Here is a 24,696-nt window from a genome sequence, read left to right on the forward strand (position 1 = left end):
TTTTTTGTTAGTATTCTGTAGGAGTGGGGGTTGGGGTCGTGTTTGTGGTAGTAGGGAATTGGGTTGGGGATGGGATTGGTATAGGGTAAAGTGGTTGTTCCTGGGAATATAGGATTTGAATTGGGTTGTATGGGTTAGGGATGAATGAAATGTAGATTGTTGTTTGAGGGAGTGAAATTGACATGCATGGTATAGAGGCATACATACTGGCAAGATAGAGAATATAGTACATCGTGACCACCCAATAAAGTCAGTGGATTGCCTAATGGGTGAAGCACTGCACGAATCCTGGTAGTCACACCGGCCCCGTATCATCGACAACACTGATGATGTTCAATGAGGTCTGAAGCAATCAATCGCGTGGCGTGAGCAAACAATGAAATGATAGAGTAGTATACGGAGTATAGGATCACACTGCAGGTACTCCGTACACAACCGAGAACATGACCAGCAATTGAAGACAGAAGCTGGAGAAAAAGAAACGAACGAATTCCAGCTAAGTATATTCCGATCCAGGTGGGGTTCACCTCAGAATTAACGGTGACAGACAAAGGGAATATGGACAGGAAAATGTTAATTAATTGGAATCGATCCACCGACGCTCCACCGACTTCACCCTTCACCCTCCCACTGGTGGGAACCAGTCCTACTCGCTAGCTTCCACCCGGATCAATGCGATGCGCTGGCATCCTGTTCACCAGTGATCCCGTCCAAGATCCAGAACCACGCCCACTGTGTAATTCGCCGCCGATCCAGTCCAGTCTTCATCAGTGGGCCGTTGGATAGGCCTAGCCAGATTGGAGGATTTCGGTCTGCCTCTCATCCCCCGCAGTGAGAACCTCTGGAAGCACGGGAGAAAAGACTCAAGGAGGCGTGGAATCCACTAATGCAGAATGATGATGATGATACATAACAAGGGGGAAATGTCGCGCAGATAATCCTGGCCCATGGATCGAGGAGACTTTGTCCAGCCAGTCACTGATGTCTTTGAGGGGAGTTTGTCGCGACGATCGACTCGGTAAGTCATCCGATGCTAGTTGACGCTACCAGACCGCTTGACTGAGTAATCAGAATGAATCCCCTTCACTTGATTATTCACTTTCAGTTCCAGAATCCAGAAGGTAAAGAATGCGCAGTGAGGAATACGGTAGATGAACGAGACAGCCATTGGTCGAGCCGTCTGGTTTTCACGGTTGACAGGCAGCGGATGCATTGATGAGTTGGCATCGCTTCGTGCGGCGGGGAATCCATGCCACTTTGACACGAGGAGTAAGAAGGACGTTAACCTTGCAGAGTAACATGCGATTTTTCTCTCCAGCCATTCCTCGGGAAATTCACGGTCCCTTTCTTCTGTGGATGGCTGCAGATGTCTGCTTGATGTGACATGCTCGTTTGATACTATCAGGATTCGGGGGGGGGGGGGGGGGGGAGGAGGAGGGGTATCGTTATTTATTTATTTCATCGTCTTATTCTCCATTCTTACCAGTCCCTTCGGCTGGGGAAGCGGATGTCAGTATCCCGATCAGTAATCGCCAGCCGTATCAAAGAGTTTAGAATTAGCGAAGTCGAGGACAGCAGAGAATCCGCCGAGTGTCATGTCGCACCAAGTCAATCACCCCATCCCTCAACGCCACTCACCGAATCCTCACACTAAAATCATCCTGCTTCAGCGCGTGGCATGCCATCTACAGTGTAACTAGCATCATTACATGCGTCGTACTGTACAAAAGTGCTTTTATTCCCCCGGTCTTGGCTCAATCTACTCCGTCCTCACTGGGTGTCGTTGACACCATACATGCATGCTCTCGGCGGCCGCATGCGGAATCACAAAGATCGGGTGAGACGCCCTCAAGCGGTCCTTCTCGTCGAATACATTCTGGTCGGAGGCCACATCCTCCGAGGCCGGGATCGCCCTCCATTTCCAGGAAAACGCCGACGCAAACACCTCATTGGAACTCGCACTGGACGTCGTATGGTAATGACGATGCTGGGCCGTGCTCAAGCCCGTCAGCGTGTAGCAGGTGTGATACGAATCGGGGTGCCTGTAGAGTTAGCCGGCATGCATCGTGACGGTGGAGCAAACGTACTTTCCGGGCTTATCACGGAGCCCCCCATGCTTGGACTGACAACAACCAAGGATATATCGGGTCAATCCTTCACGGCTGTAGAGATTGCCCGCCGTGGCCCGCGGGTCTGCAGCGGACTGGACCCCGTCCAGCGCGGACTGGAGCAATGGCCAGCAGCTGCCCACCCAGTGGCTATAGCATCCATCGACCAGTTTATTGGTCCGTCCCGAGAACCCTCCCTCGGGGGCGTATTGGCGCGCAGAAAGCCAGGACAGGAGCAAAGGAACATCCATGCACCTACGTTATCAGCGGAAGCGGGGGAAACCAAGTGCAGCTCTTACCTGGACACCGTCACTTCTGGTTGGCCCAGAAGGCACAGGCATGCCAAAGCACAAAATGCATAGGCGCCATGTGCCTCAGCGCCGGGGCTGCCGGAGATACCACCCTCGAATGTTTGGCCTGTCTGGTTAGCTTAGTTCCATCCGTGGGATGAATACATACATCGCGAAAGATACTCCGGGAGGCCACTGGCAAAGGTTTCCAAACCGTGTTGCCGCGCTTCGGCATCCGGGGGCAAAGCCAGTGGCAAATCCAGCAACGCGATGATCACCATCGAGCAGTAGGCGCCTCTGACCCATTAGCAAAAGCAACACCAGCAGATAAGGCAAATTACCGCACGTCTTCTTCCCCGCCCACGCAGACCCGAAAGCCACCGTCGGGCTGTTTCAATTTTCCCAACCATCTCCACCTGCGCTGGTCAGCATGGCTTGCGCAATCGGAGTACACTTACATCGCATCCCGATCGATCAGGTTGAATGCCTCTTCGCCTCCGACCATCGCCAGAGAAAGTACTGCCGCATAACCCGACGCGCAGTGGGACAGTTGCCCGTGCCCTCCGCCCAGTCCTCCGGTAGGATTCTGCATGCGCGAAAACGTAGAAATGACACTGAAAATGCTTAGAAAATGCCTAGATAATTACAGGTTGAGCTTACCGTTCACGAAATCTGGTGACATCTTCTCCTAGCAAACATAATCCTGCTAGCGCCCAGTAGACCATCCAGGGCCGGCTAGCATCCATGCCCGCGAAGCCCGCGGGATACTCTTCCAGCGAGTCGTAGAGATAACCAATGTGGTCATCTTGCTTTAGCGATGGCACCCCGTATCGGTTAAAGGGACCGGCCTGGCTGGTGTGGATGCCCTTCAAAAAAGGCAGACATTTCTCGACGGTTTCATGCTGCAGCTCAGAAGTCTCCGTACACAAGGCATCCAGAAGTCGTGGCAACTCCTGATACAACGCAGGCACCCCCGGATGGGCCTGGGGTTCATACATGGTGTGTTTCTTTGCAGTAGGCGCCGATGGCTGACGGCTACTCGACCTGGCGCTTTTGCTGGAAGTTTGGTTGGAGGAGAAACGAACTTTGCGACGCGGCTTCCCAGCGGCGGCGACGACGATCGGCATGGATTGTAGGACTACTCTTTAATGGGCGAGGAACTGTCGTTGTGATTGTTCTTGGTCATGAATGGAGATGACAACTGCCATGGATGCCGCAGAAGCCATTGTTCTCCTCCGCGGTCAGTCAGGCCGCTCAGGTGGGCCCGTTTGGCATTCGCGGGTTCGAGGCCACTCGAGTTGGGCGCACCCGCCAAGTGCGCAGTCTGTTTTCTTCTCGAGATTTCTTGACACTTGATTATCTTTTGATCAATCCGTACTGGAATGCAGTGGCTGGTCGAGGGATAATTGATCCTTCAACATCTCCTGCGTCTGACTCAGTTGACGGGTGTTACTAACTAGTTAAGTCATTTGGTTCAACCGTCACGGTCTGGCCGACACGTTCCCTGCAATCCCGTGACCCTTTGTTCCTTGTTTCCCAGGCAGGCAATGGATCCTCGCTTTCGCGCCCACTCGGGCTAGCGGCATTCCGGCCATCCCAGCACTAAGCAGTTAGCAACAGCAAGTGCCTCTCTTTCACGCCATGACTCAACCCAACCCCAACTGCCAAGAGTCGAGGTTCCAGAACAGCTTCCCCTCCCTTCCATTCCTCTTTGTCTATTCACTAACGAGGAGTCCGGACTACCGAGTGATCCGACCGGACACAGTCTCCAACCTCCCAAATCTCCCGCTCCATCCAAGTTCTAGCCGATTCAAGCGACCGAATCATGGACCCAGCCAGGATTTAAAGTTATTGAGACTTTTCTACACTGCCTTGAACTAGGACTTGGGCACTGACCATCGTCTACTGCAGATCTCCTCCCGGGTTCACACTTCACACACTGCAGAGTATACCCTACACACTTCACCTCTCAAGTACTCCGTATCATACCTAATAATAATAAGATTCATGGCTGCGAGTTAAGCGCCAACGTCGTCAACCGGCGCATCCGCTGAATTGCTGGCTGGAACGACGCGCTGGGATATGGCTTGCGCCGCTGGCGTGGCGAGCTGCGAGTCAGACGTCCGGCTGCTGATAGGTTTCATACCCGGCAAATCCATTCGTCGCGTCCATCCGAGTGGAGCGGCCGGGCTTGACTTCATATGCAGAACGTTTCCTTACGCCTGCTCGTTGCCTGCTTTCGGAGGGTCTTCGTTCCCTACCGAAGCATCACGGCCAAGACCGTTTTGCCTTTTGGCACGGTCCCGTGAGGTCGTAACCACCGCAACTGGCGCTGACATTGCCCTGCGTTGCACTTTGCAGGTTTGGTTGAGAACCAATTTTGGATCTATCAGCTCTCTCCACTTGAGCAGTGGCAGTGGCAGGCTGGCAGCACAGCGGTTATAGGAAACTGGAAATGCTTGCTAAAATTATCTAACCGGGTGGGGTCACAGTGGGAACCTCGAAGAGACCCTGTACCGACGGAGGAAGAGACATCCGCAGATGTACATGCCAACCCGCTGCATATGCCCATGATTGATGTTACCAGAAAGGCAGGACGGCTGTCACGTACTTTCCCTGTGGATGATGAAATCTGGACCAGGTACTCTGTAGAAGGCTGCCTTCTGCTCGGATGGATGGCACCGTAGTGCCCGAGCAGCATGTTCACGAACGGAGCTACTGCATGGTCAGCCACCTTGTTGGCACAAAGCAACATGTGTGCGCCAGTGATTGCCCACTGATGGCGCCGACGGGCGTTATTGGGCGAGTCGATAAGCACCTCCTGTGAACTAGCCGGTTCCCCCGGTCGATGGCGATGGACGAATTGCTGTGGATGGACGTACATCAACAATAGTAGTCCTCCCGGGCACCCTGGGAGCTCGTCAAACCCGCGGGTTGCTGACTTGCTGAGTTGCTGTCACTGGCGAGGATTGCCGGGTTGGATGCGAGCGGGGCTTGCCGCAACGGCCATCGGGACTCGCGTATTGCCACGTCCACTGGATCGGAAACATTTGCCAATAATCGTGGCGCCTTAGTCAATAATGGTACTAGGATGCGACTCAACCGATCTTGACGGTTCCCACTGATCTCCTTTCCCGAATGTGATCCCGTGTCTCGCACGGAATATTCCGTCCGGTACCGCGGTAGCCTCACTTCCCACCCCCGACGTGAAGTGTTGTCTATGAATACTCGTTGGCTGCCAACAAACCATGCTTGATGACTTTTCCGGGGGCTGCCCTGGACGCTCGAAAGAGCAAGTATTACTGACGTAGGGCAGTGCGATGGGGGGACAGACGGTGTTGGTACGTGGCTCGGACGGGAGGAACCAACAGGGAGTGGGCAATGGGGTGCATGGGCGTATGGACTAGTACCAGCAGCTAGTGGCTAGTGGCTGCTGGGCGGCGGTGGTTGGCTTCCATTTGCCCAAGATCGAGGGCGATAATCATGAGACTTGTCCATACTGCGCTGGGCAGAGGGGATTCCGGATTCGGGACTAGTATGCGACTTAGTATGGAGGGTCTTGATCGGACTAGAGTGGTGACTACTGTCGTTTTTTTTTCTTGTTTTTCTGGATGGATGGTTCTTAGTATGCCGATGAAAGTACTAGAATCTGGTGACTCGACTAGCCACATTGTGACTAGGATGTACTGTGTACTGTGTACTGTAGCCTGTGTACTGTAGACTGTACTAGAGTACACAGTATGTCAGTAAAAGCCGGGGCAATCTTCGCCTTCCGGGCGTGGCATTAACCATCCCGGAAGGCAGTCACCAGAATCAACCATCACCACACCAGCCTTTTTTTCCCTTCCCCACTTCGTGATAGTAACTCCTTCCCAGGATCCCCTAGCGTATCTCCGGCCGACGCAACTCCCGCCTCACCGCTGCTTTGCTCCCCACCGCTAGCCCAGCGTGCCCGCCATGGCCTCATCCTATCGCCCGTCCTCGTCCTCTTCTTCTCGCTTTGCACCCCCGGATTCTGGGCTTTCTGCTCTCCCGAAGCCTCTGTCCTCAGGCTTCATCACCACCATTCCATCTCGTCCCATCCTCTCTTATTTGTTTTTTTGTACCACTTTGTCTGTCTCCGTCTATCGCTTGCTGCTATTCTTTTTTCCTTTCTTTTTTTTCTGTGAAATTCTCCCATCCTTTCCCCATTTCATGCAATTTCCTTTCCTTCCCATAGTCCCGTCGGCATAGTGGCAGCATCATGTCGAACGTCGATTTATCCAACGACGGCTTCATTGGCCTAGACTACGACTCGAGGACTTACCTCCCAGCGCCGCCGTGGTCCGTGGCGGTGGACCACCAGGCCTCGCAGCGATCGGATGGAGCGCGAGACATCTCGCCCTTGCAAACCAGCGGTCACGCTTACGATCACTCGGTAGCTCAGGATCCTAACTTGATGGTGGACTGGCACTTTCAGCACTTGCAACCCCACCTCCAATACACCCATGAGGAGCCCTCCTCCGCTCCCCAGTTCACCACCGCTAGCTATGGCATGTCCCTCCACTCCTCGCCCGTGGATCTCATGTCTGGCGCCCACGCGCACATGAGCACGAGCCTGCTGGACGGCCCATATCTGCCCTTGTCCGCGCCCGTCGACATGGTCCCGTTTCCTTACCATGACCTCCAGACCGATCTCATGGCGTTTCCCCAACCCGATGGATTGCCCGATATGTCGGCCTACAGCGCACCGCACCATGTGATTGAGAGCAGCTCCCCGACCGACACGTATCTGGAGGTCCGATCCCTGACTAGCTCGAGTAGCGACAATGGCTGGAACACCATTGAACCCCGTCGCTCCCATGAGTTTTCGTTCCCGGACCAGGGGATCTTTATCAATCCCACCCAGACGCTGCACGATCGCAGTCTGTCGGAATCCTCTTATTCTACCTCCTATGGCAGCTTCGTGGAGATCACAAATCCGATCAACTCCCCCAGCTCGGACAGCAACTTCGATACCGCGTTCAACCACAGCATGACCCGTCGGATTTCCTACGACCACACGTCGCACGGGTCGCAGTCTCCCACTGCGGTCAGCCCTGTGGCCATCGTCCGGCCCATTCCCGTGCCCAAGAAGGCCTCGTCCCCGCCGAGTCGGTCCGCGGCGTCCACCTCGGCGTCGCCTCCGAGCCGGAAGCCATCCCGCAAGAGTCCGATTGCCGCCAAGACGGCCGAGACCAAGGTTCGCAAGCAGACGCAGAATGGCAAGCCGGAAACCGAGAAGCGTGTGGGTAAGCGCAAGGGACCGCTCAAGCCGGACCAGCGGAAGCAAGCCAGTGAGATCCGGAAGCTGCGGGCATGCCTGCGCTGCAAGTTCTTGAAGAAGACGGTAAGCACGGTTTCGTTGTTCGTTGACGTGGTGGATACTGACCAGCACAGTGCGACAAAGGAGAGCCCTGTGCGGGCTGCCAACCATCGCATGCGCGTTTGTGGCAGGTGCCCTGCACGCGGATTGATATCAAGGAGATTGGCTATTTCATGAAGGACTGGAAGGCAGACTACGAACGCCATATCGCTCTTGGGTTTACGGTGGGCAACATCAAGGGATTTTCGGAGCAGGAGACGACGCTATTCATCACGCATGGGTACGGGCAGGTCCTCCCGATTAATGCCCGCGAGGTGTATGTGCGCGACGAGCAATGCTTTACTGTCGACTGGGTCGAGTCGATGCACCGGGAGCCGACGCCATACGAGGTGGAAACCGCCAAGCTGTCCGCTGGAATGGAGGGAATCTCGCATGCGATGCTATCGGATTATCTGGACCGCCATATTGATGGTAACGGCACGTTTGAGAAGTTTGTCGACGACTACTTTGAGGGCACGCCGTTCCTGACGCAGATGCTGAAGACGGCCTTCCGGTATTACTTCCGCACAAAGCTGCCGGTGATCCGGAAGGTACTGAAGCTGGTGCTGGCCTACAACCTGACGCTGCACGTCACGATGGTGGAGGGTCTGGGTGAGGAGGAGCAGTTCCTTGGCAAGATCAACGACCAGTCGTCCAAGTTCAAGGGCAAGACGATAGCGCCGGTGATGATCAACTTCCAGGTGAAGTGTGCAATGGCGAACATGTGGCGCGAGCTGCAAAAGGATGTCCTGGAAGAGCTGTCCGCTCTGTATTCCAGTGTGTACAGCGGTGACAAGCTCAAGAACTGGCCGACCATTTTCATTCTGGCGTCGATTCTGTTGGCCGTGTGGGAGGAGATGCAGTTTGACTGCCATTACCGCGTTCCGGTGAGTCTGCTTCATCTTCGGCATGTGGCATTTAGCTAATTGTGTAGGATGCTGCTGCTGTGGACAAGTTCTGCAACGACATGGAGACGACGCCGGTGGGCGTGATCGTCGGGCTGTTCCAGGCGATCTCGCAGAAACTGCCGGCATTCACGGACTGGGAAACCCAAAAACACCACCACCTGCTGCACTCGAATCCGGACGTGTGCAACACGATGACCGAGGTGCGGCAGCATGTGACGCAATTCGGTATGTTCTCTGTGCCAGCATAGCTGCATCGTACTGACCCAAACAGAGAGCTACCTGCGGGGCCGCTCCGGTTCCAAGTTCAACCGCGATGACTTTGATTGTTTATCGAACAAATTCGTATCCCGGCTGGTGATTCGCGCCAACTAGTTACGTACGGCAGTGCCGATTATGATGATGACTTCGCTTTATGTCATTACGAAGTCTTAGCCTGTTTATTTTGTGGTATACCTTTCTCGCCCTTTTACATAGCGATGATGAGGATACGATGTCATGATATGTACGGTCACGAATGATGCAGTTGTGTCTGTGTGTCCATGATTAGGATGATTGCGATTTCTAGCGTTGTTAATAGGATCTCGGATATGTAGCCGCCTAGCATTACTCCGTATTCCGTAGTAGAATCCTAGAATGGAATGGAGCACAATCCGGGGTGATTACCTAATGACCCAACCAATCAGTTGATCCCAACCTTTTCACCTCGGTTCAACCATCAGCATACAGTGTCCTACCAACAGACACCTCAATTGATCACCACAACCTCACCTCACCACCAACCAACAACTACCACAACGCCTTCACCACCACCACCACCACACCAACCCACTCCAAGATTAAGACCAAACCAAGACCGAAAGAACAACAACCGACAAAATGCCCCCCAAATCCAAATCCAAACCCCAACCCCAATCCTCCGGGCTCAATCTCCAAAAAATCTACCTAACCCTCTACAACACGATCTCCCTCCTCCTCTGGACCACCTGCACCATCCAAACCCTCCTCCACCTCCTCCCTCCCACCCCTACACCCTTACCCCAAATCTTCACAAACGTCTACCCCCTCCTGCAAATCACCCAATCCCTCGCCCTGCTCGAAATCCTCCACAGTATGATCGGTCTCGTGCGCGCGCCGGTCATGACGACTGTTATGCAGGTTGCGAGTCGGATTTTGTTGGTTTGGGGGATTATGTTTCCGTTTGGGGGGGTTGTTGTGGGTGAGACTGGCATTGGGGGGGATGGGGTGAAGACTGGTGATTGGGGGTTTCTGGGGTGTATGGCTGCGTGGGGCGTTACGGAGATTATTCGGTATGGGTTCTTTGCGTTGCAGGTTTCGGGGGTCGGGGTGCCGGGGGTTTGGGGGTGGTTGAGGTGAGTTTTATTTATTTCTCTTTTGTTTTTGGTTTGGAGGGGGTGGTTTTGGGGGGAGAGGATAAGGCTAATGGGTCATGGCAGGTATAACACGTTCTATGTGCTGTATCCTCTTGGGATCAGCAGTGAGTGTATTATGGTGTTCAAGGCGTTGGGACCAGCGGGGGATGTGAGTCCGTTGTATAAGTGGTTTTTGGTGGCCGTGTTGGGTATTTATGTTCCTGGTGAGTTTATTCCTTATAACTTTGGGGGTGGAGCTAATGGAGTAGGATCGTATATTCTGTATACGCATATGATTGCGCAGAGACGCAAGGCGTTGAAGAAGAAGCTTTAAGCGTGTATTGATGTACATGCAGCGGTATATGTCATAGATGGTATGGTAGATGGTATGGTAGATGGTATGGTAGATGGTATGGTGTACATTATAATTCCTTCATAATATCTCGCACAGCTTTGGCTGCAAACCGCTTCCGCTCCGTCTCGGGCAATTCGGCACTCATATCTGGTCAGGTTAGCCAGTTCATAATATCACGGGGGAAGAACTACCCTTGATTGCTCGCATCCGGAGCAGTAATGCCTCGACGGCATCCACCCGCAGCTCGTCATCCTCATCCTCATCCCCATCAAAGTCATCACCTCCCCGCTCAATGGCCATTCGCAACCCGACCATCTCGCGCTGTAGCTCATCAACCTCCACATCGAACCCATTCACGGTATCATCATCATCCAACCCCAACAACTCCCGCTCCAACTCATCCCCAAATCCATCATCCAACAGCTCGGGCTCCGTTGTAGCCCAATCATGCGTCTCCAACACCTCTTTAATCCGGCGCATGCCCTGTAATTCTACAATCGTCAGCAAACCTCCATTAACAAGAGAAGGGACAACATACCCCCATACCGATTCCTCCCCTCCCCGTCCCCCTTCGCACTCTTATCCCACTCAACAACCTCCATCCCCATCAACCCCATCTCACAAACCTGATCCTCCCACCACCCCACCGAAAACGGCTCATCCAATTCCAGGCCTTCCATACCCTCCTCCTCCTCCTCCTTTGGACTCCCCCCAGCAGCTGCCCCTGATGCCGCTGATTCCTCCCCCACCAAAACAACCAACCCCGGCACCTCCCCCATCCCACCCCTCTCCTCCTCAATCAGTGCCCGAACCTCGCCCACAGCCTTAACGAAGTCCTTGAGACTACGTACATCGGGCCGATCCTCCACGTCTTCTTCCACATCCTGATCTGTGCCCGGATGACGCGGAGGAGGAGGAGTGTAGACCGGATTCCGTAAACAAATCATCACAGCCCCGATCGCATCCCGAACGACTTGTGCTTCTGGCGAGGAGAATTCAGTTTTCCATTGTGTGGGAGATAGCGTTGTATTTCCCCCGGTTTCGGTAGTGATGCTGGGTTCTTGGGCGGAAAGAGGGATCTCGTCAACCCAGATTGGGATATCGGCTGTGTAGTATTTGTTGCGGAGGTGGAGAGGGGGGTGGGTGGTGTAGCCGGCGAAGGTGGTTGTTGTTGTGGTGGTAGCGATGGATGGGACGAGGGTTTCGGAGGAGGAGAGAGGAGGGGTTGGTGTCGAGGTAGTGGTTGTTGTTGGGGGCGTGGTGACTGGAGTTCCTGTTAAGGTGTGGAGGAGGGGAGGGATGATGGATTGCGAGTGGGTGGTTGGGGTGAGGATGAGGAGGCGACGGGGGTTGGGGATTGCTTTGGAGGTTGATTCGGGAGGCATTTTCGTTGTTCAAGTTGGGTTCGTGGTGGTTGGTGTCGACGGTGAGGTTATGAAGGTGGTGAGGAGAAGATGGAAGATTATTCTGGAGAGGAGAAAGGAGTGGTGCGGGGGCGGAGAGCTCGGAGCTGAGCTGAGCTGCGCAGCGATTGTGGCGCGGCAGGTCAGCTGTTACGTTAGTAACTTTCTGCTCGTATTTTCATCAGGAAGCTTATTGCAGCGATAATCGCGATTCATATACCCCATATCTGCTATCAAGCACATCCGCCACCGCAATATATGGAACAAATACGAGCACCATCACCTCAACACCTACAATTACATCCATTCAAACCATCTGATTGATTCTGATTTCATACCGACAACCCATAGACACGGATAAGATCGAAAGTATAAAGGAAACGAAAGCAAAACGCCGTCCAAGCACATCATCCATCCATCCATTCATGGATCCCACTAACCCCGTCTCTGTCCCCTCGCCCTCTGCACCGTAGCCTTACCACGAGCAAGACCAACACCGCGACCGCGCTGACCCCGTGAGCGGAACATAGGAGCGTTTCTAGACACGTACACATATTAGCATATCATCGTATCTCCCAATGGAAGGATCCACAATGGAAGTAGAATCCCACCTAAGCATATCCGGCACAATGAAAAACTTCACATGGCTTCCCCGAATGTACACCTGATCGAGATGTGACACGCGACCGTCGCGCGCGGTGACCGTAATATCCTTCAGTTGGACGTTCATGTTATCCTCAGCTAGGAGGTGTTAGTGGTGTGAGGCGATGGGGTGGAGAGGAGGGGAGACGCACCCTCGAGGAGTTTTCCGCGGTAGACGACGCCAGAGGTGATTTCGAGGGTGACGACGTGGCCCTACACCTTATCATCAGTATACGTCTTCCGACTAGAGATGGAGTAAACAGGACGTAGAAGGAAAGGAGAACCAACCTGCGCTTCATTAAGAAGCTTGATCGGGATACCGATCGTGCTGGTGAGTTTACCCATTGCGGTGTGTGTAGGAAACTAATTCGCGACTGCGTAGAGAAGAAAGAACAAATACAACAATCGTCACGGAAGACGATCAAGATAAAAAAGATCGAGAATGGACTGGGTTCGCACAAACTGCCAGATCGAGGAAGTTGACAGGCGCGTTCCGTCGGCGGAGAGTTTTGCGGCTCTGCGGCGGTGCGGGTTGAGCCAAGCCTTCCTCTCTCTCCTCTCATCTCGCGCATCTTCACCCTCAATCAATCTGATACACTGGGGGGATTCTTTCAGATGGGTTACGATCATGCGTTAGATCTAATCATCTCAGATATATTTCTCCCCACTACACCCCATTCATCAACCTCATCCCACCGAATTCAAAGAAACAAGAGGCAAAATGCAACCCCCCAACAGCAACCTCCGCGCCTTCAATCTGGCCGTCACAACGCTTCTCAAATCCCCCTCGCAATTCCTCCCCCACCTTACCATCCCTACCATCGCCCATTTGCCCGAGAACCTAGGTCCAGCGGTTCATCCGAATTCTAGCTCCGAAAAGACCCCCACGATTCGCGCCCTCGTGCTCGATAAAGACAATACGCTTTGTCATCCGAAAACAACCGCGTTCCCGTCGGAGATCCTAAAGAAACTCACGGCGCTGCGCACATCTGCAACTTCGCCGTTCAACAAGGAGAACTCGATATTGATTGTTTCGAATCGGGCGGGAAGTCACCCGCGGTATGACGAGGAGGTGCGCGAGTTGGAGGAAACATTAGGGGACCTGCGCATTCCCGTGTTCAGGTTGCCTGAAGGAAGCGAGAAGAAGCCATTCTGTGGGAATGAGGTGCTGGAGTGGTTCCGTGAGAGAGGGGTGGTGAGTAGGCCGGATGAGATTGCTGTGGTCGGGGATCGATTAGGGACCGATGTGTTGATGGCGGTGGCGATGGGGTCATGGAGTGTTTGGTGTCGCGATGGTGTGACAGAAGAGGGCCGCGACATGAATCTCCTCGAGAAGATGGAGGTCTGGGTTGAGAAATATCTCCGTGAGTCGCGGGGCCTAAAGGCGCCACCACCCAAGGGCTGGGAGGGTCAGTAATAGATGTTGTCACTTGATACCCTGTATTATACGTTAATAGACTTGATTTTATACACCTGCTACAGGCTACAGCGATCATGATGAGGTGGACTGAGATGTATCCATATCAGAGTGCCTTGGGGAGATTGTCTCAGCTCCGCCGCAAGGCACCAACTATATAGAACATGATATCACTGACAGTATCGGACACTCAGAAATAACCATCACAAAGGGAAAAGCAAACAATCCTAACCCGCCAACCCAGAAGAATCCAAGAAATAAACCGAATGTCGCCATCTGAGTCTGACTTCTGGCATAACACGTTAACCCTGACCAGGTATAAACAAAATGAAAAGAAAAATGGTCAGGGGAAGAAGAAAAGAAATGCCCAGCGAGCCTGCTGGGGAATGTGAAATGCGATGAACGCTCAGGACCAGCCCCGGAGAAGGTTATTAATACAGAAGACGCTGAACATAATCAAGAAAGGATACATACTCCCCGTCATCAGTTGGCCAGGATGTCTGATATCTCGGCTCGATTGAAGTATTCACAGCCATGGAGCCGGAACATTGTCAGCACGGGCTAATCCGCATCAATGTGCGTTTGCCAAAATTGGAGCTAATGGTGGGTAAATGACGATCACGAGCGTCACCAGCCAAATGATATGCTCAAGAACCAGGTGCCAAAGTGTTAGGATCGACATTCTCCAGGGTCAGACTCTGAAAGTCGCCATGAACACCAGGAGATGTATGGCCAGACATGGTCTGCATGGGGAGATCGAACGTGTTGCTCTCAAGACCCATGGAGGTGGGAACGGCAAAGCTCAGATTGTGCTTAGGATAGATCCCATTCATGGACATGCTGTCATCCGTGTACGTGGGCTGATGCTCGTTGCCCAGGGTGTACATATCTTGAGGCGTGTGCGAGATATTCGACAACGGGGGGGAATGGTTTGCAATCATAGGATCGGCATGACTGACGTTAGAATAAGAAGCGGCTTGAGGCGCCACAGTCGAATCAACCGCGGGCGAGACGAAGGGAAGATTGAATGGGGTACCCATGTTCGTAGCAACAGGGGTCGAGTCACCACCAGCGCCGGTGCTGAACAGGCCGGGACTGGCAAAGTCAGACGGAGAGGCAGTCGTAGTGGCCGACATGGGGTGGGTGCGCGGGTCGAACCCATAGGCAGCAGAAGTATCGATCCGGAGGTTCACAGCCAAGGGGTGCGTCGACTGAGGTACAGGAGCAAAGATGCCCGTGTCCGCATGGTTGAAGGCAGCGGGAGTCTGGGGCATATTATAGTGGGCAAGAGGGGCCTGCATGGCAGAGAAGTCCACAGCTACCGGAACTGAACGACTCCTCTGACGCTTGTGTCCACGCATCGCCGGGATGTTCAGATGAGGGTGGCTCTCTGGAAACACACTCAGGAAGGTGGGAGCGAATTGGTTTGGTTGCGATGCAGGGCGCTGGATGAACGGAGGCGACATGGGCGGGTTCATGGCAAAGTTGTTGTAGGCAAGACGGTTCTGGAAGGACTCCAGCGACACAAGCTTCGCCAGTTGGACGCTGAGAACCTTGGGATGTCCCCCGAGATGGTGGACCATAATTTGGCTAGCTTGCTGATCCTCCGTAAAGTCGCCACATTGGTAGAACCCGCCAGAGTTGGACGAGTCCATGTAAAACAACGGGGGTCGGTTCAATTCGACGACAAGGCCACCGGCTCGCGGAGGAGCTCCGTTGGGCTGAGGATTCTGGTCACCCGACTCCAAAGTGATATTCTTGATGTAGGAAAACGGGTATTCGATCTTATATCCAGCCGAGTCGTTGTTGATGTAATAGGTCATGCAGGCCTTCTCGGGGGAGTAGAACACCACGAGATCCATGGCATTTTGCCCGATGCGTCGCCAGCTACCGATCGTCAAGGATCGACAAGTGAAGTGGTGGATGACTAAACAGTCAGTCATGGATCATCAAAAAGGGGCATCAAACATACCAACTTTGCCAGAAGGAGCCGACTCATGGGGATAAGCACCATTGGTTCCATATCCGCCAATGCGGCCAAAGGGATCTCTTGCACCGGGTTTGCTGGGGTCGAACTGCATGGCCAAGTATTGGCGCATTGACTCAGGGATGGAGTCGCAACCTTCACCCGTTTCAATGCTCTTCTTGGCGAGCATCTTGATCTTTGCGCGTCTGCCATACGATTAGCCGAGTCGAGAAATTGTAGAGAAACACCAACCTGTTTTGGAACCAGATCTGAACGGACCGTTCAGTCATGTTGATCTCTTGGGCGATTCTTTCGCGTGTGGATGCGGTAGGAGTCGGGTTCTTGTTGAATTCCAATTCAAGAGTAACCAGTTGATCTTGAGTCGCGCGCTGCCGCTTGTTGTTCTTTTGCTGTTGGGTCAAAGTGCTCTTCCGTTGAGGTCGACGAGCTGAAGCAGAGGGGGCTGCAGTGTTGGACATGGCCGGAGACGGACTCGAAGTAGTGGACGAAGAAGATGTCATAGTAGAAGCGTTGGTAGAAGAGTTCGACGTCGTCGAGGGGTCAGGAGTGTCTGTCGAAGACATGTTTGCAGGGATTGGTTGGAATGGTACGGGGAGAAAAGAGATACGACCAAATTCGTGGGAGGGAGCAGATTGGTGACGATCCGGTCGACAGTCAAAGAGGATGGGGTCCGGTGCTCTGAAGCAGCGTCAAGCGCCAGAGAATACGGATGATATCAAAAGAAAGGAAGCGCTTGAGCTGGAGTCAGGTCGATGCCGAGTCCAGACAACAAAGCGCAGGCGGATAAGCGCGTCGCAGAAGCGTCGGATGAGAGGGTGTAGTCAAAATGGTGGAAGAATATAAACAGCTGACCTAGGCAGCTTGAGGTAAACAGGATCCTTTTATCTTCGCAACCGTGATAAGGCTGTAGGTGGTGGAAATCCGAATTGACACAGGATCGGGGATAGTGCAATGACGAAGGGCCGAGATGGGTCACCGTCCTGAGGTAAGCGAAGACAGAGAGATTGGATGGATCGTGAAAGAGTGAAACGATCGACTGAAGCGAGCGAATGTAGTTGAAAGAAAGAATGGAAGGGGGGAGAAAAACAAAAAAGAGTGAATGGGAAAGGAAAGAAAGATGCGAAGATGGTCGGTGGGAGGGGAGGAAAGGGAAGAAGAAGGAGGAGAAAGAAGACAAACGGGTGGAGGAGGCAGAGGAGAAAGCGAGCGAGCGCGACGGTCAGGAGATGGGATGGGGGAGCCCCAATGCGGTTAGCGGGTCAGTAGTTGGCGCTGGACTGTTTTGGCACCGGCTGTTCCTGACTTTCTCCGTGGGGCTGGCCTTTTTTTTCCCTATTCCTTTTCCTGTTCCTGTTCCTGTTCCTGTCCCTTTTCCTGTTTGGATTTCAATGGTCTCCTGGTATTTTTGGAGACAGCCAGGAATCAGCATCCCTATCATCAGCTCCCCATATTTATCTCTCTCAGCCAGGTTGATCCAACTCCGGCTCGGTACTGATGGTCCATCCAGGGTAAAACACCAGGGTTGTTACAGAATTTCACATGGCTTGAAGCAGGACCAGAATGTTACAAGCCCACCGCCCTCCACCCACCGCCTTGTTTTAGCCCCTGCATCCAGTCGCGGCACCTGCTCCTGCTGCCCGATGCTGTTTGGGATCCCGCCATCCAATCACCGGCCCCCCCAAGCCTTTTCTGCATGGATGTCGGTCTTGACGACTGCAACCTCAGGATGCTTTAGGTTATCATCGTACTTTTCCAGTCACTCGCGTCGCTCAAGCAGGCCATACCTAGCACGGGAAATTTGACCCGTGTGCTTAAGCAAGGCAAACAACCCAGCAGCCATAAATAGGTCCATGCCTCCATCTATTTGATGTACATGCTACATACTCTGAAGTCCATCCAGAGACTGGTATACAGAGTACTTCCTCAGTATATCGTGCAGTGAATCCACCGAGGGATCGGACACAGGGGCAACCACCACAACGTGACCTGGACCGTTCCAAAGCCCGGGCGGGATCGCATAAGCGCCCGACTTGACAAGCTACAAAAAGGGTTTCAGATGGTGGAGTGACCTCATAATTTCGCCGAATCAGGTCCGGGGAGCGAGGCGAAGAAGAAACCAAGAAAAAAAAAAAGAGGCGAAGCCGAGATTTCCTTAGAAGCGACCTGCCACTCGACCCGGTTCCTGAATCGAACCGTCGGGCGCGATCGTGGTTCCATCCCCAGCCGTACAACCGGACGGGAACAGGGCCATTCTTGACTAAGTGAATACTTTACCTATAACAGCTCCATGGCAGAACCATGGCAGAACCGTGGACGGTGAACCATAGAATTCAGGAGGCCTTGGGAGTCGGTAGTTGGTACAGTTGGAAAGTCAATTCGGGCCTGCCCGGTCTCCGTCCAGGAACCATACCGCTTCCAGCAGGTGACTGACCTCATTTGCCTGGGGGGCAGTCGCCTGAGTGGCCTCCCACTCTTGCGTCTTCCCAGGTACAACTGCACATCATGGAGTTTCTATTAATATGCCTCCGTATTTCCCCTCGCTTTTTCCCCATTTCCGTTGTCGGCCGCAACTCACTGTCCTACTGAACTGTATCTACTCCGCCCGTGCCGGCCACTCCCAGTGTGCCTGATGATTCGATCCAGGTACCCGCCCCTCTGTCGCCATCACACCGGTCCTGATTGGGTCGTGGCGCATGACAGCGCTAGGGGGTGGAGAAGCGTTAAGTCGTCGTTCGGCACTCGTGCTGACTTGTACAAACTACAGAGGGGTTAGTCGGGACTAGTCTTCCATCTGGATTCCATCGCCGAATCTATTTAATTTAGAAATTAATTAATCAATCACCGCTTCCTGCGAACCCACGAGCGGGTTACTATTAATATGGTAGGGCAGGGAATCTGGGGATATCGAAAGTGTGCAGAGAGAGCCTGCAACATCAGAGCATTATTCCCACCCACCTCCGATCGTCTGGATGCAGGCACGCAGCGTACTGCTTCGTACCTGCACCTGCCGGCCTCCTAATAAAGGTGCCTGGGTACCTGACTTCCAGTCGTGTCACCCAGGCTAGACTGGATGGGGGAAAGACTTGGACAGACCCGCAGATGATCCGTGCACACCATGCTTGCCATTGGCCCAGCCCGACTCAGCCACAGCAGTGATAGGCCGAATGACGATGGGGAGTGCCGTTTTCCGACCGTCCAAGGGCAAGCATCCGCGCCTTGCCCGACAGGGTAAGCAACCGACGGAGTCGAGACTTGCCGCCGACGCTAAACAAGCCTCCAGGGCCAAGCACCAGCACCGCTGATAGGGGTTGACTATCTGCATGGCTGGCCTGCTGCAGCATCAGATCCGTGGACGATACATCGACTTGAGCACTGGATTATGATCCGTATACGGGGTACGGAGTATACGGAGTACTACGGAGTAGCCTACTGATGTCTATCATACGACCAAGTCTTGCCGGTCATCCAGACCAGCACCCTCGAGACGGAGTCCTCCGTAAACACAGTCAGACTACACGATCTCGACTAGATCTGCCCCATTTGGTTTCCAATAGTGCCTGCAGCCGTGATTAGCAGCTACCGGTCCTCGGGTCCGGCGCCGTGAATGATACCCTCCCGAGTTCCCCTAGCGGTGATTCCGGATCTGTTGCCTAGAGCACGGAGCAGGTGTGCGTGTGTTTTCTCGGATTTTCCACTTCCTCATGTCTCGGGGACTCTTCCTGTCTTCCCTACTAAGCAACAAGACCCCGAGCCCCGCCAGCACTCACTTGTCTGCAGTTCGCACAGCTCCAGCTATTCCTCTTACCAACCCTGGTAATCCGGCTTATCCAAATCCGCCGCAAATTCCTCTCAGGAGGCTCAAGTGACCCCGTACGCACGGGCATTTTCACACGTCGCCTGTTCTCCCGGTCCGGCCCCTCCCTTCCTCCCTCCCTCCCTTTTCAACGGTCAGCCCGCATTCCTCGCTATACAATGGGGTCATCTACATACTACTTTCTTATAATGTTATGACATGTTCACGTCAGCAATCAGACCTCTGACATTATCTACTTCAATCCGGAGAGATCCCTACCACGCGTTTAATTTTGATTGGCGCGGACATTTCGTTGACTGGTATGTCCGCCCGGCAATTCAAGGTGATGAGTCAGGTAGGTATAGAGTAGATCAGTGAGATTCTGTGACAAGGTGGAATGCTGGAGAGGGCGGAGCTTAGATCCGCTCATATTGGTTATCTATAGCCCATTCTTGACGTGCATGTGGTATGACGTACATTTGCGGAAAAGGGTCTATACAGAGTCCTGGCATATCTCAATATTCGGTCTAGTTGCCTGGCATGGAAGGCATCTAATTTCGTTAGTTATATTTCAGGACGAAGAGAGATGCCTCCTAGGAATGTCAGCCTCGGTACTTGCGCAAATTACATACTTCCATCGGATCATCTTCACAAAGTCTTGTTCTTCAAAGACCTTTCTTGATCGGTCCAGTGAGGAATGGTCTAGTTACCCCCAATGGAATACCAGATCAGTGGCACTACTACCCTATCAAGCTAAGTTGTCGATATATGCTACGCTGTACTATTCATCTTAATATAAATACTATATTCCCGCTCCTAGGATCCGTCCCCGATTCTAGAGCCATGTAAATTGTTAATACGTAGGGAGAAAAAAAAAGGGTGTGACTCGTGTTACTGGTGGCGTCAGAATGTTGTACAAGACGGGGCTGTGAAGATGAAAGGGGAGGTCGGTTGGCCATCTGATTGACCGGGGGGGAATTTGCACATCAAGAGGCTAAAGAACAGGGGGTTTGATACGCGGGGGGTTAGGATGGGTTTAGAGAGTTGGTTATTGGTGCGGTTTGATTCGTATGAGGAGGGGAATCTTGTACGACCAAGCTGTTTGAGAATTGTATGTGGTCATGGAGAGATGACATGAAGATCAAGAGGACGGATGGATACAAAGGCGTGATCGGGTTAATCGCAGGTATTGTAGACTCGTGCGTTCAATACCTGGTATACAACACTTACATCTCATCATTGATACAGGTTCCCGCATCACGGATCCTCAAAGCATCGTAACTCGTCATATTATCAAACCGAAATCCCTGTACTAGTAGTAGTTCCTGATATCCTACAAGACCTATCCTGTAACCCGTACAAGATCTCATATAAATAAAAGTCCCCCAGGGACTAGTAACTACACTACTGTCTGCCCCTCCGGCTCAAAAATCGTACTCCAGTAATCCGCCGTTTTGGAACAAATGTCCGTCCGTCCCTTCCAACTTAGACTCTTACCCTCCAGGGCGCACGCTGTCCAGAGGATTTCCTTCCAGTATGCCTTTTCCGTTGTCTTCCCGCCGAATGCATCCACGACATCTTCCGGTGCGGTCCACGCTCGCGTATACTTCCCCCGCTCGTCCACCACGGGTCCACCATCGGTGAAGACCGTGGCCGGGTTGAATTTGGGGAAGTTGACGTGGACGAAGAATGGCTGTGGCGGGGGCACCGAAGAGCCCTTGATGCGCCATTCGCCCTTCTTTGTCAGGATGTAGTCTTCGATCGGGTTATACTGGACCATGGTGGACCCGGCAAATCCATCAGGGGTGCCTCGACCGACTGCCCGGATGGGCTCGCTGACTTGGTAGAAGGGCTCGTTGAGGGCGATGGCGGCAGCGAGGAAGGTCTCCTTGTCTCCCTCGCCGGCCGCGCCTTGCGATAGGAGAGGGTAGTAGTGACTGGGGCCGTAATAGTTGTAGTAAGCTGCCAGGAGAAGGGTGCGAGCATGCGTGCGCTTGGAGAGCAGTACTTCCCCGGATTCGGTGGATTGGCGGATCATAGCGGGGTTGGGTTGCTCGCCATCAGTTGTCTTGGGCTTTTGGTCCTGAGATACGATCTCGTAGTATAAGGGGGATGTCGTGGGCCGCCAGAAGTCTGGCCAGGTGACGAGACCCTTGGAGTGAAATGGGTCGGAGTTGAAGAGGACTTCTGGGTCCTGGAGCGCGAATGCATCTGCGTCGAGGAAGAGGATCTCCTCGAAGGAGGAGAACAGCATGGCAAAGACTTTGTATTGGTATTTCTCGATGGCGGACTTGCTGTCAGGGATGGCGTCGAGGATCTCGGACAGGACGACACATTGCGCATCTAAGGAGGGAAGGACGACCTGGCAGACATAGCCATCGTATTCGTCCCAATTGGCGAGAAAGACTTCCATGGGGAGGGTGGAGCCGCTCTGGCGCAGCATGCGGAGGGAGATAACGAGGACGGGGAGGTAGGAGCCGCCAGCGGTCGAGACAAGACCGCGGGTGTGTGGCTGGTAGTGAAGTCTCGGTTGGTTCAGATTGATGCTCTCGAGGAACTTGCTGTGTGCGACTCTCATGTTTGAGACGTCTTCTCGAGTGAGTCGGAGGAGATCAGGTAGCGGGTCCGCGTTCTTGGGGTCGAAGCCCACGGATTCGGCATTTCTGATCCTCACTGGGTTATTGGCGTGGGGATCTGAGGCCACCAAGAGAGGGTGGAACTCGGTCCAGAATTGCTCATGGCTGGTAGAGGTGGTGGGAGTGCGCGATCGACAGGATGCGAAGGTCCAGGTGAAGACGGCGACCAGGCCGAGGGTGATCAGAGCGGTTCGTCGCCGGGATTGTGTGCGGAACGCCGCCATGTTGGTTGGAATATATCAAGGAGAGGTCGTCGAATGCATGTCTTAGCAGAATTGATCAAGACTCGAAGAGGAATTCGCGATGTTGGATAGTTGGGCTGGCGGGGGAACAGCGCAGAGGGAATGAATGATAAAGCTGGACCGCGCAGCGCGAAGGCGAGTCCGGACAGTCCAGCAACCCGCGGCTGAGCCATGCCCATATAAGTAAAAGCAGCGACTCATCAATCCTGGCGCTAAGCATATTGGATGATTGGATGGTGAGGGGATATAAATTAGCAGAAAGGCACTAAGGCACTGGCTGCCGCTGTTCAAGCCAACCGGCGCTTAACGCAACGGACCGTCGCAAACCAGACTCCGTTTTGGCCCCAACGGTGCCAGGGGACCAGCGCGGGTTGCGTAACGTGTTAATTGACTATCATGCTGATCGCTCTTGGCCACCAATCGATGCGATATATGCCTTTCCAGGGGTCTTTTTTTTTTTTATCTGGCGCGCGTAGAGGGGGACGGGCAGTGGCCCGATGGTATCAACCCCTCTCCCACGCTCACGAGTCGAACCATGCCACGCGCTACAAGACTGAATCGAGGTCCACGTCACCCAGGCCAGGTCTGATTGGTGGATAACGACCGGCGTCTGGACGCCTGCATTAGTTGCGGACAGACCATTATCGACCGGATAATGTTAGATGTTCGGGGTGCTGGGCGGCGATGGGGGGAATGGCCATTCCCCCGGCCTTTTTACCCGTTTGCCTCCCCATGTGCACTTTCCAGCCCTATCCCAGTGTTTGACCCGATCGACAGCCCACCCTGGACGTCGCAATGTCCACCTACGGCTATGAGGACTGCGTGGCGGGGACATTCTATGGCTTCACCAAAACCGAATTCAACCCCGGAGACACACTCAACCTCCAGTGGGGGGCGATCGATGACGGGGCAACTCCACTGAACGTCACATTAGGGCGGGCGGGAGGATACATCGTGGATGAGATTATTGGTGCATCCCTCGGGGTCGACTGGAGCATAGCAAACTGGAACTGACCTCTGACATCTCTAGTTGGCGCGGAGTTTACCACAAACAGTGCTCTCTATCAACTCGTTGTCAACGACACCGCGAACTGCACCCTGGAAGAATACAGTTGGGCCATCCCCAACGACTTCAACACCACTGATCCAGAGTATCAGATCGGACTGTTCAACGCATCGGTCCTCCTGGGTGCTGATGGTAATGCTCTGTTTGGCTGGCAGGCTTGGAGTCCCGACTTTTATGTCCGAGCAGTGAGTACCACAACAACAGGTACAAGTAGCACAACCACCACGGTCGCAGCCAGTGCGACTAGCAGCAACACATCCACAACCACTTCTGCCACCACATTCCCGTCTTCCTCTGCGACTCCATCCTCGTCCGCGGCCTCTGATAATCATACATCAAACACGGAAACCATCGGTATTGGTGTGGGAGTCGGCGTCGGCGTCGCAGCGTTAGCTGGCGTACTTTTAGGCGTATTCTATCTTCTGCGCCGCCGTCAAAAGGCCCAAGTTCCATCACAAGGCTTCGTGGGTGCCCGACAACAATATATACATGAGTTACCGGCTACAGAGAAGCGACCTCCCATGTACGAGTTGGCTGGATAATAGTATTCAGTGGACATTAAGGATCGGGTGTTCGAAGGGCTGGCAAGGTTATATTCACCGAGATCCCCAATCGTACAAGTCGCTAACGACATGAAAGGCTACCGCTGTGTCAGTGGAAGAAAACCCAGACCGAGAACAGATGATACCCAATTGTTGCTTTTTTTCTTTTCGGGGGTCGTGGTTGCATCTAGGACTGTTGGGTTGGAGGTATCGAGCTCAATCTGGAGCTAATCTGGAGCGGACGTATTGTTCATAGTGTATAATTAATGTATATGAGTGGGTACATATGTCCTGTTATCAGTCACTATATGATCCGGGAAACTGTCTTGTATCTCTATAATTGGAGACGATAAGTCTGATAGTGGTATAGCACGCCATGGCTTCTAGGAGACATATAGGAGGACCAACTCTGATTGAATCGCTTGCTAAACAATGGGCTTTGATGTAGTCATCAAGGACTGGAACAATTGCCAGGGACACTTGGTGGCCAGCGGTCAGCTGATCGGGTGTAACATCAAATCAGGCATAAATGGTGATCCTTTCCAAGGTCCACC

General features: G+C 53.3%; 10 protein-coding genes across 10 annotated transcripts; 4 read left to right on the forward strand and 6 right to left on the reverse strand.

Annotated features, from left to right (window-relative positions):
- Positions 1–1,463: 1,463 nt before the first annotated feature.
- Positions 1,464–3,837, reverse strand: BO80DRAFT_422410 (CAAX farnesyltransferase subunit beta RAM1). Its single transcript, XM_025718817.1, has 7 exons — positions 3,059–3,837; positions 2,857–3,012; positions 2,740–2,814; positions 2,568–2,695; positions 2,408–2,525; positions 2,088–2,363; positions 1,464–2,042 (listed from the first exon to the last, which is right to left on the reverse strand). The coding sequence occupies exons 1-7, from the start codon at positions 3,394–3,396 to the stop codon at positions 1,760–1,762; spliced, it is 1,374 nt and encodes a 457-aa protein (XP_025578356.1). The 5' UTR covers positions 3,397–3,837; the 3' UTR covers positions 1,464–1,759.
- An 823-nt stretch (positions 3,838–4,660) lies between these two features.
- Positions 4,661–5,375, reverse strand: BO80DRAFT_254021 (uncharacterized protein). Its single transcript, XM_025714659.1, has one exon. The coding sequence runs from the start codon at positions 5,280–5,282 to the stop codon at positions 4,788–4,790; it is 495 nt and encodes a 164-aa protein (XP_025578357.1). The 5' UTR covers positions 5,283–5,375; the 3' UTR covers positions 4,661–4,787.
- Positions 5,376–6,230: 855 nt separating this feature from the next.
- On the forward strand, positions 6,231–9,362 carry BO80DRAFT_375176 (Zn(II)2Cys6 transcription factor domain-containing protein). Its single transcript, XM_025716623.1, has 4 exons — positions 6,231–7,766; positions 7,817–8,668; positions 8,716–8,914; positions 8,961–9,362. Exons 1-4 carry the CDS (start codon positions 6,642–6,644, stop codon positions 9,059–9,061), a joined length of 2,277 nt encoding a protein of 758 aa, XP_025578358.1. The 5' UTR covers positions 6,231–6,641; the 3' UTR covers positions 9,062–9,362.
- A 58-nt stretch (positions 9,363–9,420) lies between these two features.
- BO80DRAFT_400203 (protein tyrosine phosphatase-like domain-containing protein) lies at positions 9,421–10,393 on the forward strand (the record flags this gene model as incomplete). Its single annotated transcript, XM_025717508.1, has 3 exons — positions 9,421–10,059; positions 10,144–10,283; positions 10,326–10,393. The coding sequence occupies exons 1-3, from the start codon at positions 9,566–9,568 to the stop codon at positions 10,391–10,393; spliced, it is 702 nt and encodes a 233-aa protein (XP_025578359.1). The 5' UTR covers positions 9,421–9,565.
- An 88-nt stretch (positions 10,394–10,481) lies between these two features.
- BO80DRAFT_348543 (adaptin-binding domain-containing protein) lies at positions 10,482–11,799 on the reverse strand (the record flags this gene model as incomplete). Its single annotated transcript, XM_025715462.1, has 3 exons — positions 10,482–10,561; positions 10,606–10,905; positions 10,953–11,799. 3 exons carry the CDS (start codon positions 11,797–11,799, stop codon positions 10,482–10,484), a joined length of 1,227 nt encoding a protein of 408 aa, XP_025578360.1.
- A 245-nt stretch (positions 11,800–12,044) lies between these two features.
- Positions 12,045–12,950, reverse strand: BO80DRAFT_400208 (putative small nuclear ribonucleoprotein SmD3). The gene is made up of 4 exons (XM_025717509.1): positions 12,748–12,950; positions 12,612–12,672; positions 12,429–12,558; positions 12,045–12,355 (listed from the first exon to the last, which is right to left on the reverse strand). Exons 1-4 carry the CDS (start codon positions 12,802–12,804, stop codon positions 12,253–12,255), a joined length of 351 nt encoding a protein of 116 aa, XP_025578361.1. The 5' UTR covers positions 12,805–12,950; the 3' UTR covers positions 12,045–12,252.
- A 230-nt stretch (positions 12,951–13,180) lies between these two features.
- BO80DRAFT_499855 (phosphatidylglycerophosphatase) lies at positions 13,181–13,970 on the forward strand (the record flags this gene model as incomplete). Its single annotated transcript, XM_025724207.1, has 2 exons — positions 13,181–13,868; positions 13,942–13,970. 2 exons carry the CDS (start codon positions 13,181–13,183, stop codon positions 13,968–13,970), a joined length of 717 nt encoding a protein of 238 aa, XP_025578362.1.
- A 553-nt stretch (positions 13,971–14,523) lies between these two features.
- Positions 14,524–16,426, reverse strand: BO80DRAFT_348600 (homeobox domain-containing protein; the record flags this gene model as incomplete). The annotated part of the gene is made up of 3 exons (XM_025715467.1): positions 14,524–15,803; positions 15,849–16,048; positions 16,095–16,426. 3 exons carry the CDS (start codon positions 16,424–16,426, stop codon positions 14,524–14,526), a joined length of 1,812 nt encoding a protein of 603 aa, XP_025578363.1.
- Positions 16,427–20,914: 4,488 nt separating this feature from the next.
- Positions 20,915–22,892, reverse strand: BO80DRAFT_400216 (alpha-mannosyltransferase). Its single transcript, XM_025717510.1, has one exon. It carries the CDS (start codon positions 22,514–22,516, stop codon positions 21,056–21,058), a length of 1,461 nt encoding a protein of 486 aa, XP_025578364.1. The 5' UTR covers positions 22,517–22,892; the 3' UTR covers positions 20,915–21,055.
- Positions 22,893–23,221: 329 nt separating this feature from the next.
- On the forward strand, positions 23,222–24,575 carry BO80DRAFT_422418 (uncharacterized protein). The gene is made up of 3 exons (XM_025718818.1): positions 23,222–23,504; positions 23,565–24,189; positions 24,240–24,575. Exons 1-2 carry the CDS (start codon positions 23,330–23,332, stop codon positions 24,140–24,142), a joined length of 753 nt encoding a protein of 250 aa, XP_025578365.1. The 5' UTR covers positions 23,222–23,329; the 3' UTR covers positions 24,143–24,189; positions 24,240–24,575.
- The last annotated feature ends 121 nt before the right edge of the window (positions 24,576–24,696 follow it).

This window comes from Aspergillus ibericus, assembly GCF_003184845.1.
Source record: "Aspergillus ibericus CBS 121593 unplaced genomic scaffold BO80scaffold_7, whole genome shotgun sequence".
In the NCBI taxonomy this organism is placed as follows: domain Eukaryota; kingdom Fungi; phylum Ascomycota; class Eurotiomycetes; order Eurotiales; family Aspergillaceae; genus Aspergillus; species Aspergillus ibericus.

Bases quoted from the DNA above. Each gene is read 5' to 3' on its own strand.
- BO80DRAFT_422410 (XM_025718817.1), bottom strand. From the start codon at position 3,396: ATGTATGAACCCCAGGCCCATCCGGGGGTGCCTGCGTTGTATCAGGAG. The intron at 3,013-3,058 runs GTAAGCTCAACC...AAGCATTTTCAG, and splicing joins GTCACCAGATTTCGTGAACG to TGTCATTTCTACGTTTTCGC. The intron at 2,043-2,087 runs GTACGTTTGCTC...CTAACTCTACAG, and splicing joins CTCCGTGATAAGCCCGGAAA to GCACCCCGATTCGTATCACA.
- BO80DRAFT_254021 (XM_025714659.1), bottom strand. From the start codon at position 5,282: ATGTACGTCCATCCACAGCAATTCGTCCATCGCCATCGACCGGGGGAA.
- BO80DRAFT_375176 (XM_025716623.1), top strand. From the start codon at position 6,642: ATGTCGAACGTCGATTTATCCAACGACGGCTTCATTGGCCTAGACTAC. The intron at 7,767-7,816 runs GTAAGCACGGTT...TGACCAGCACAG, and splicing joins GCAAGTTCTTGAAGAAGACG to TGCGACAAAGGAGAGCCCTG. The intron at 8,915-8,960 runs GTATGTTCTCTG...TGACCCAAACAG, and splicing joins GCAGCATGTGACGCAATTCG to AGAGCTACCTGCGGGGCCGC.
- BO80DRAFT_400208 (XM_025717509.1), bottom strand. From the start codon at position 12,804: ATGGGTAAACTCACCAGCACGATCGGTATCCCGATCAAGCTTCTTAAT. The intron at 12,673-12,747 runs GTTGGTTCTCCT...GATAAGGTGTAG, and splicing joins AGCTTCTTAATGAAGCGCAG to GGCCACGTCGTCACCCTCGA. The intron at 12,356-12,428 runs GTGGGATTCTAC...GTACGTGTCTAG, and splicing joins ATTGTGCCGGATATGCTTAG to AAACGCTCCTATGTTCCGCT.
- BO80DRAFT_400216 (XM_025717510.1), bottom strand. From the start codon at position 22,516: ATGGCGGCGTTCCGCACACAATCCCGGCGACGAACCGCTCTGATCACC.
- BO80DRAFT_422418 (XM_025718818.1), top strand. From the start codon at position 23,330: ATGTCCACCTACGGCTATGAGGACTGCGTGGCGGGGACATTCTATGGC. The intron at 23,505-23,564 runs GTGCATCCCTCG...TGACATCTCTAG, and splicing joins CATCGTGGATGAGATTATTG to TTGGCGCGGAGTTTACCACA.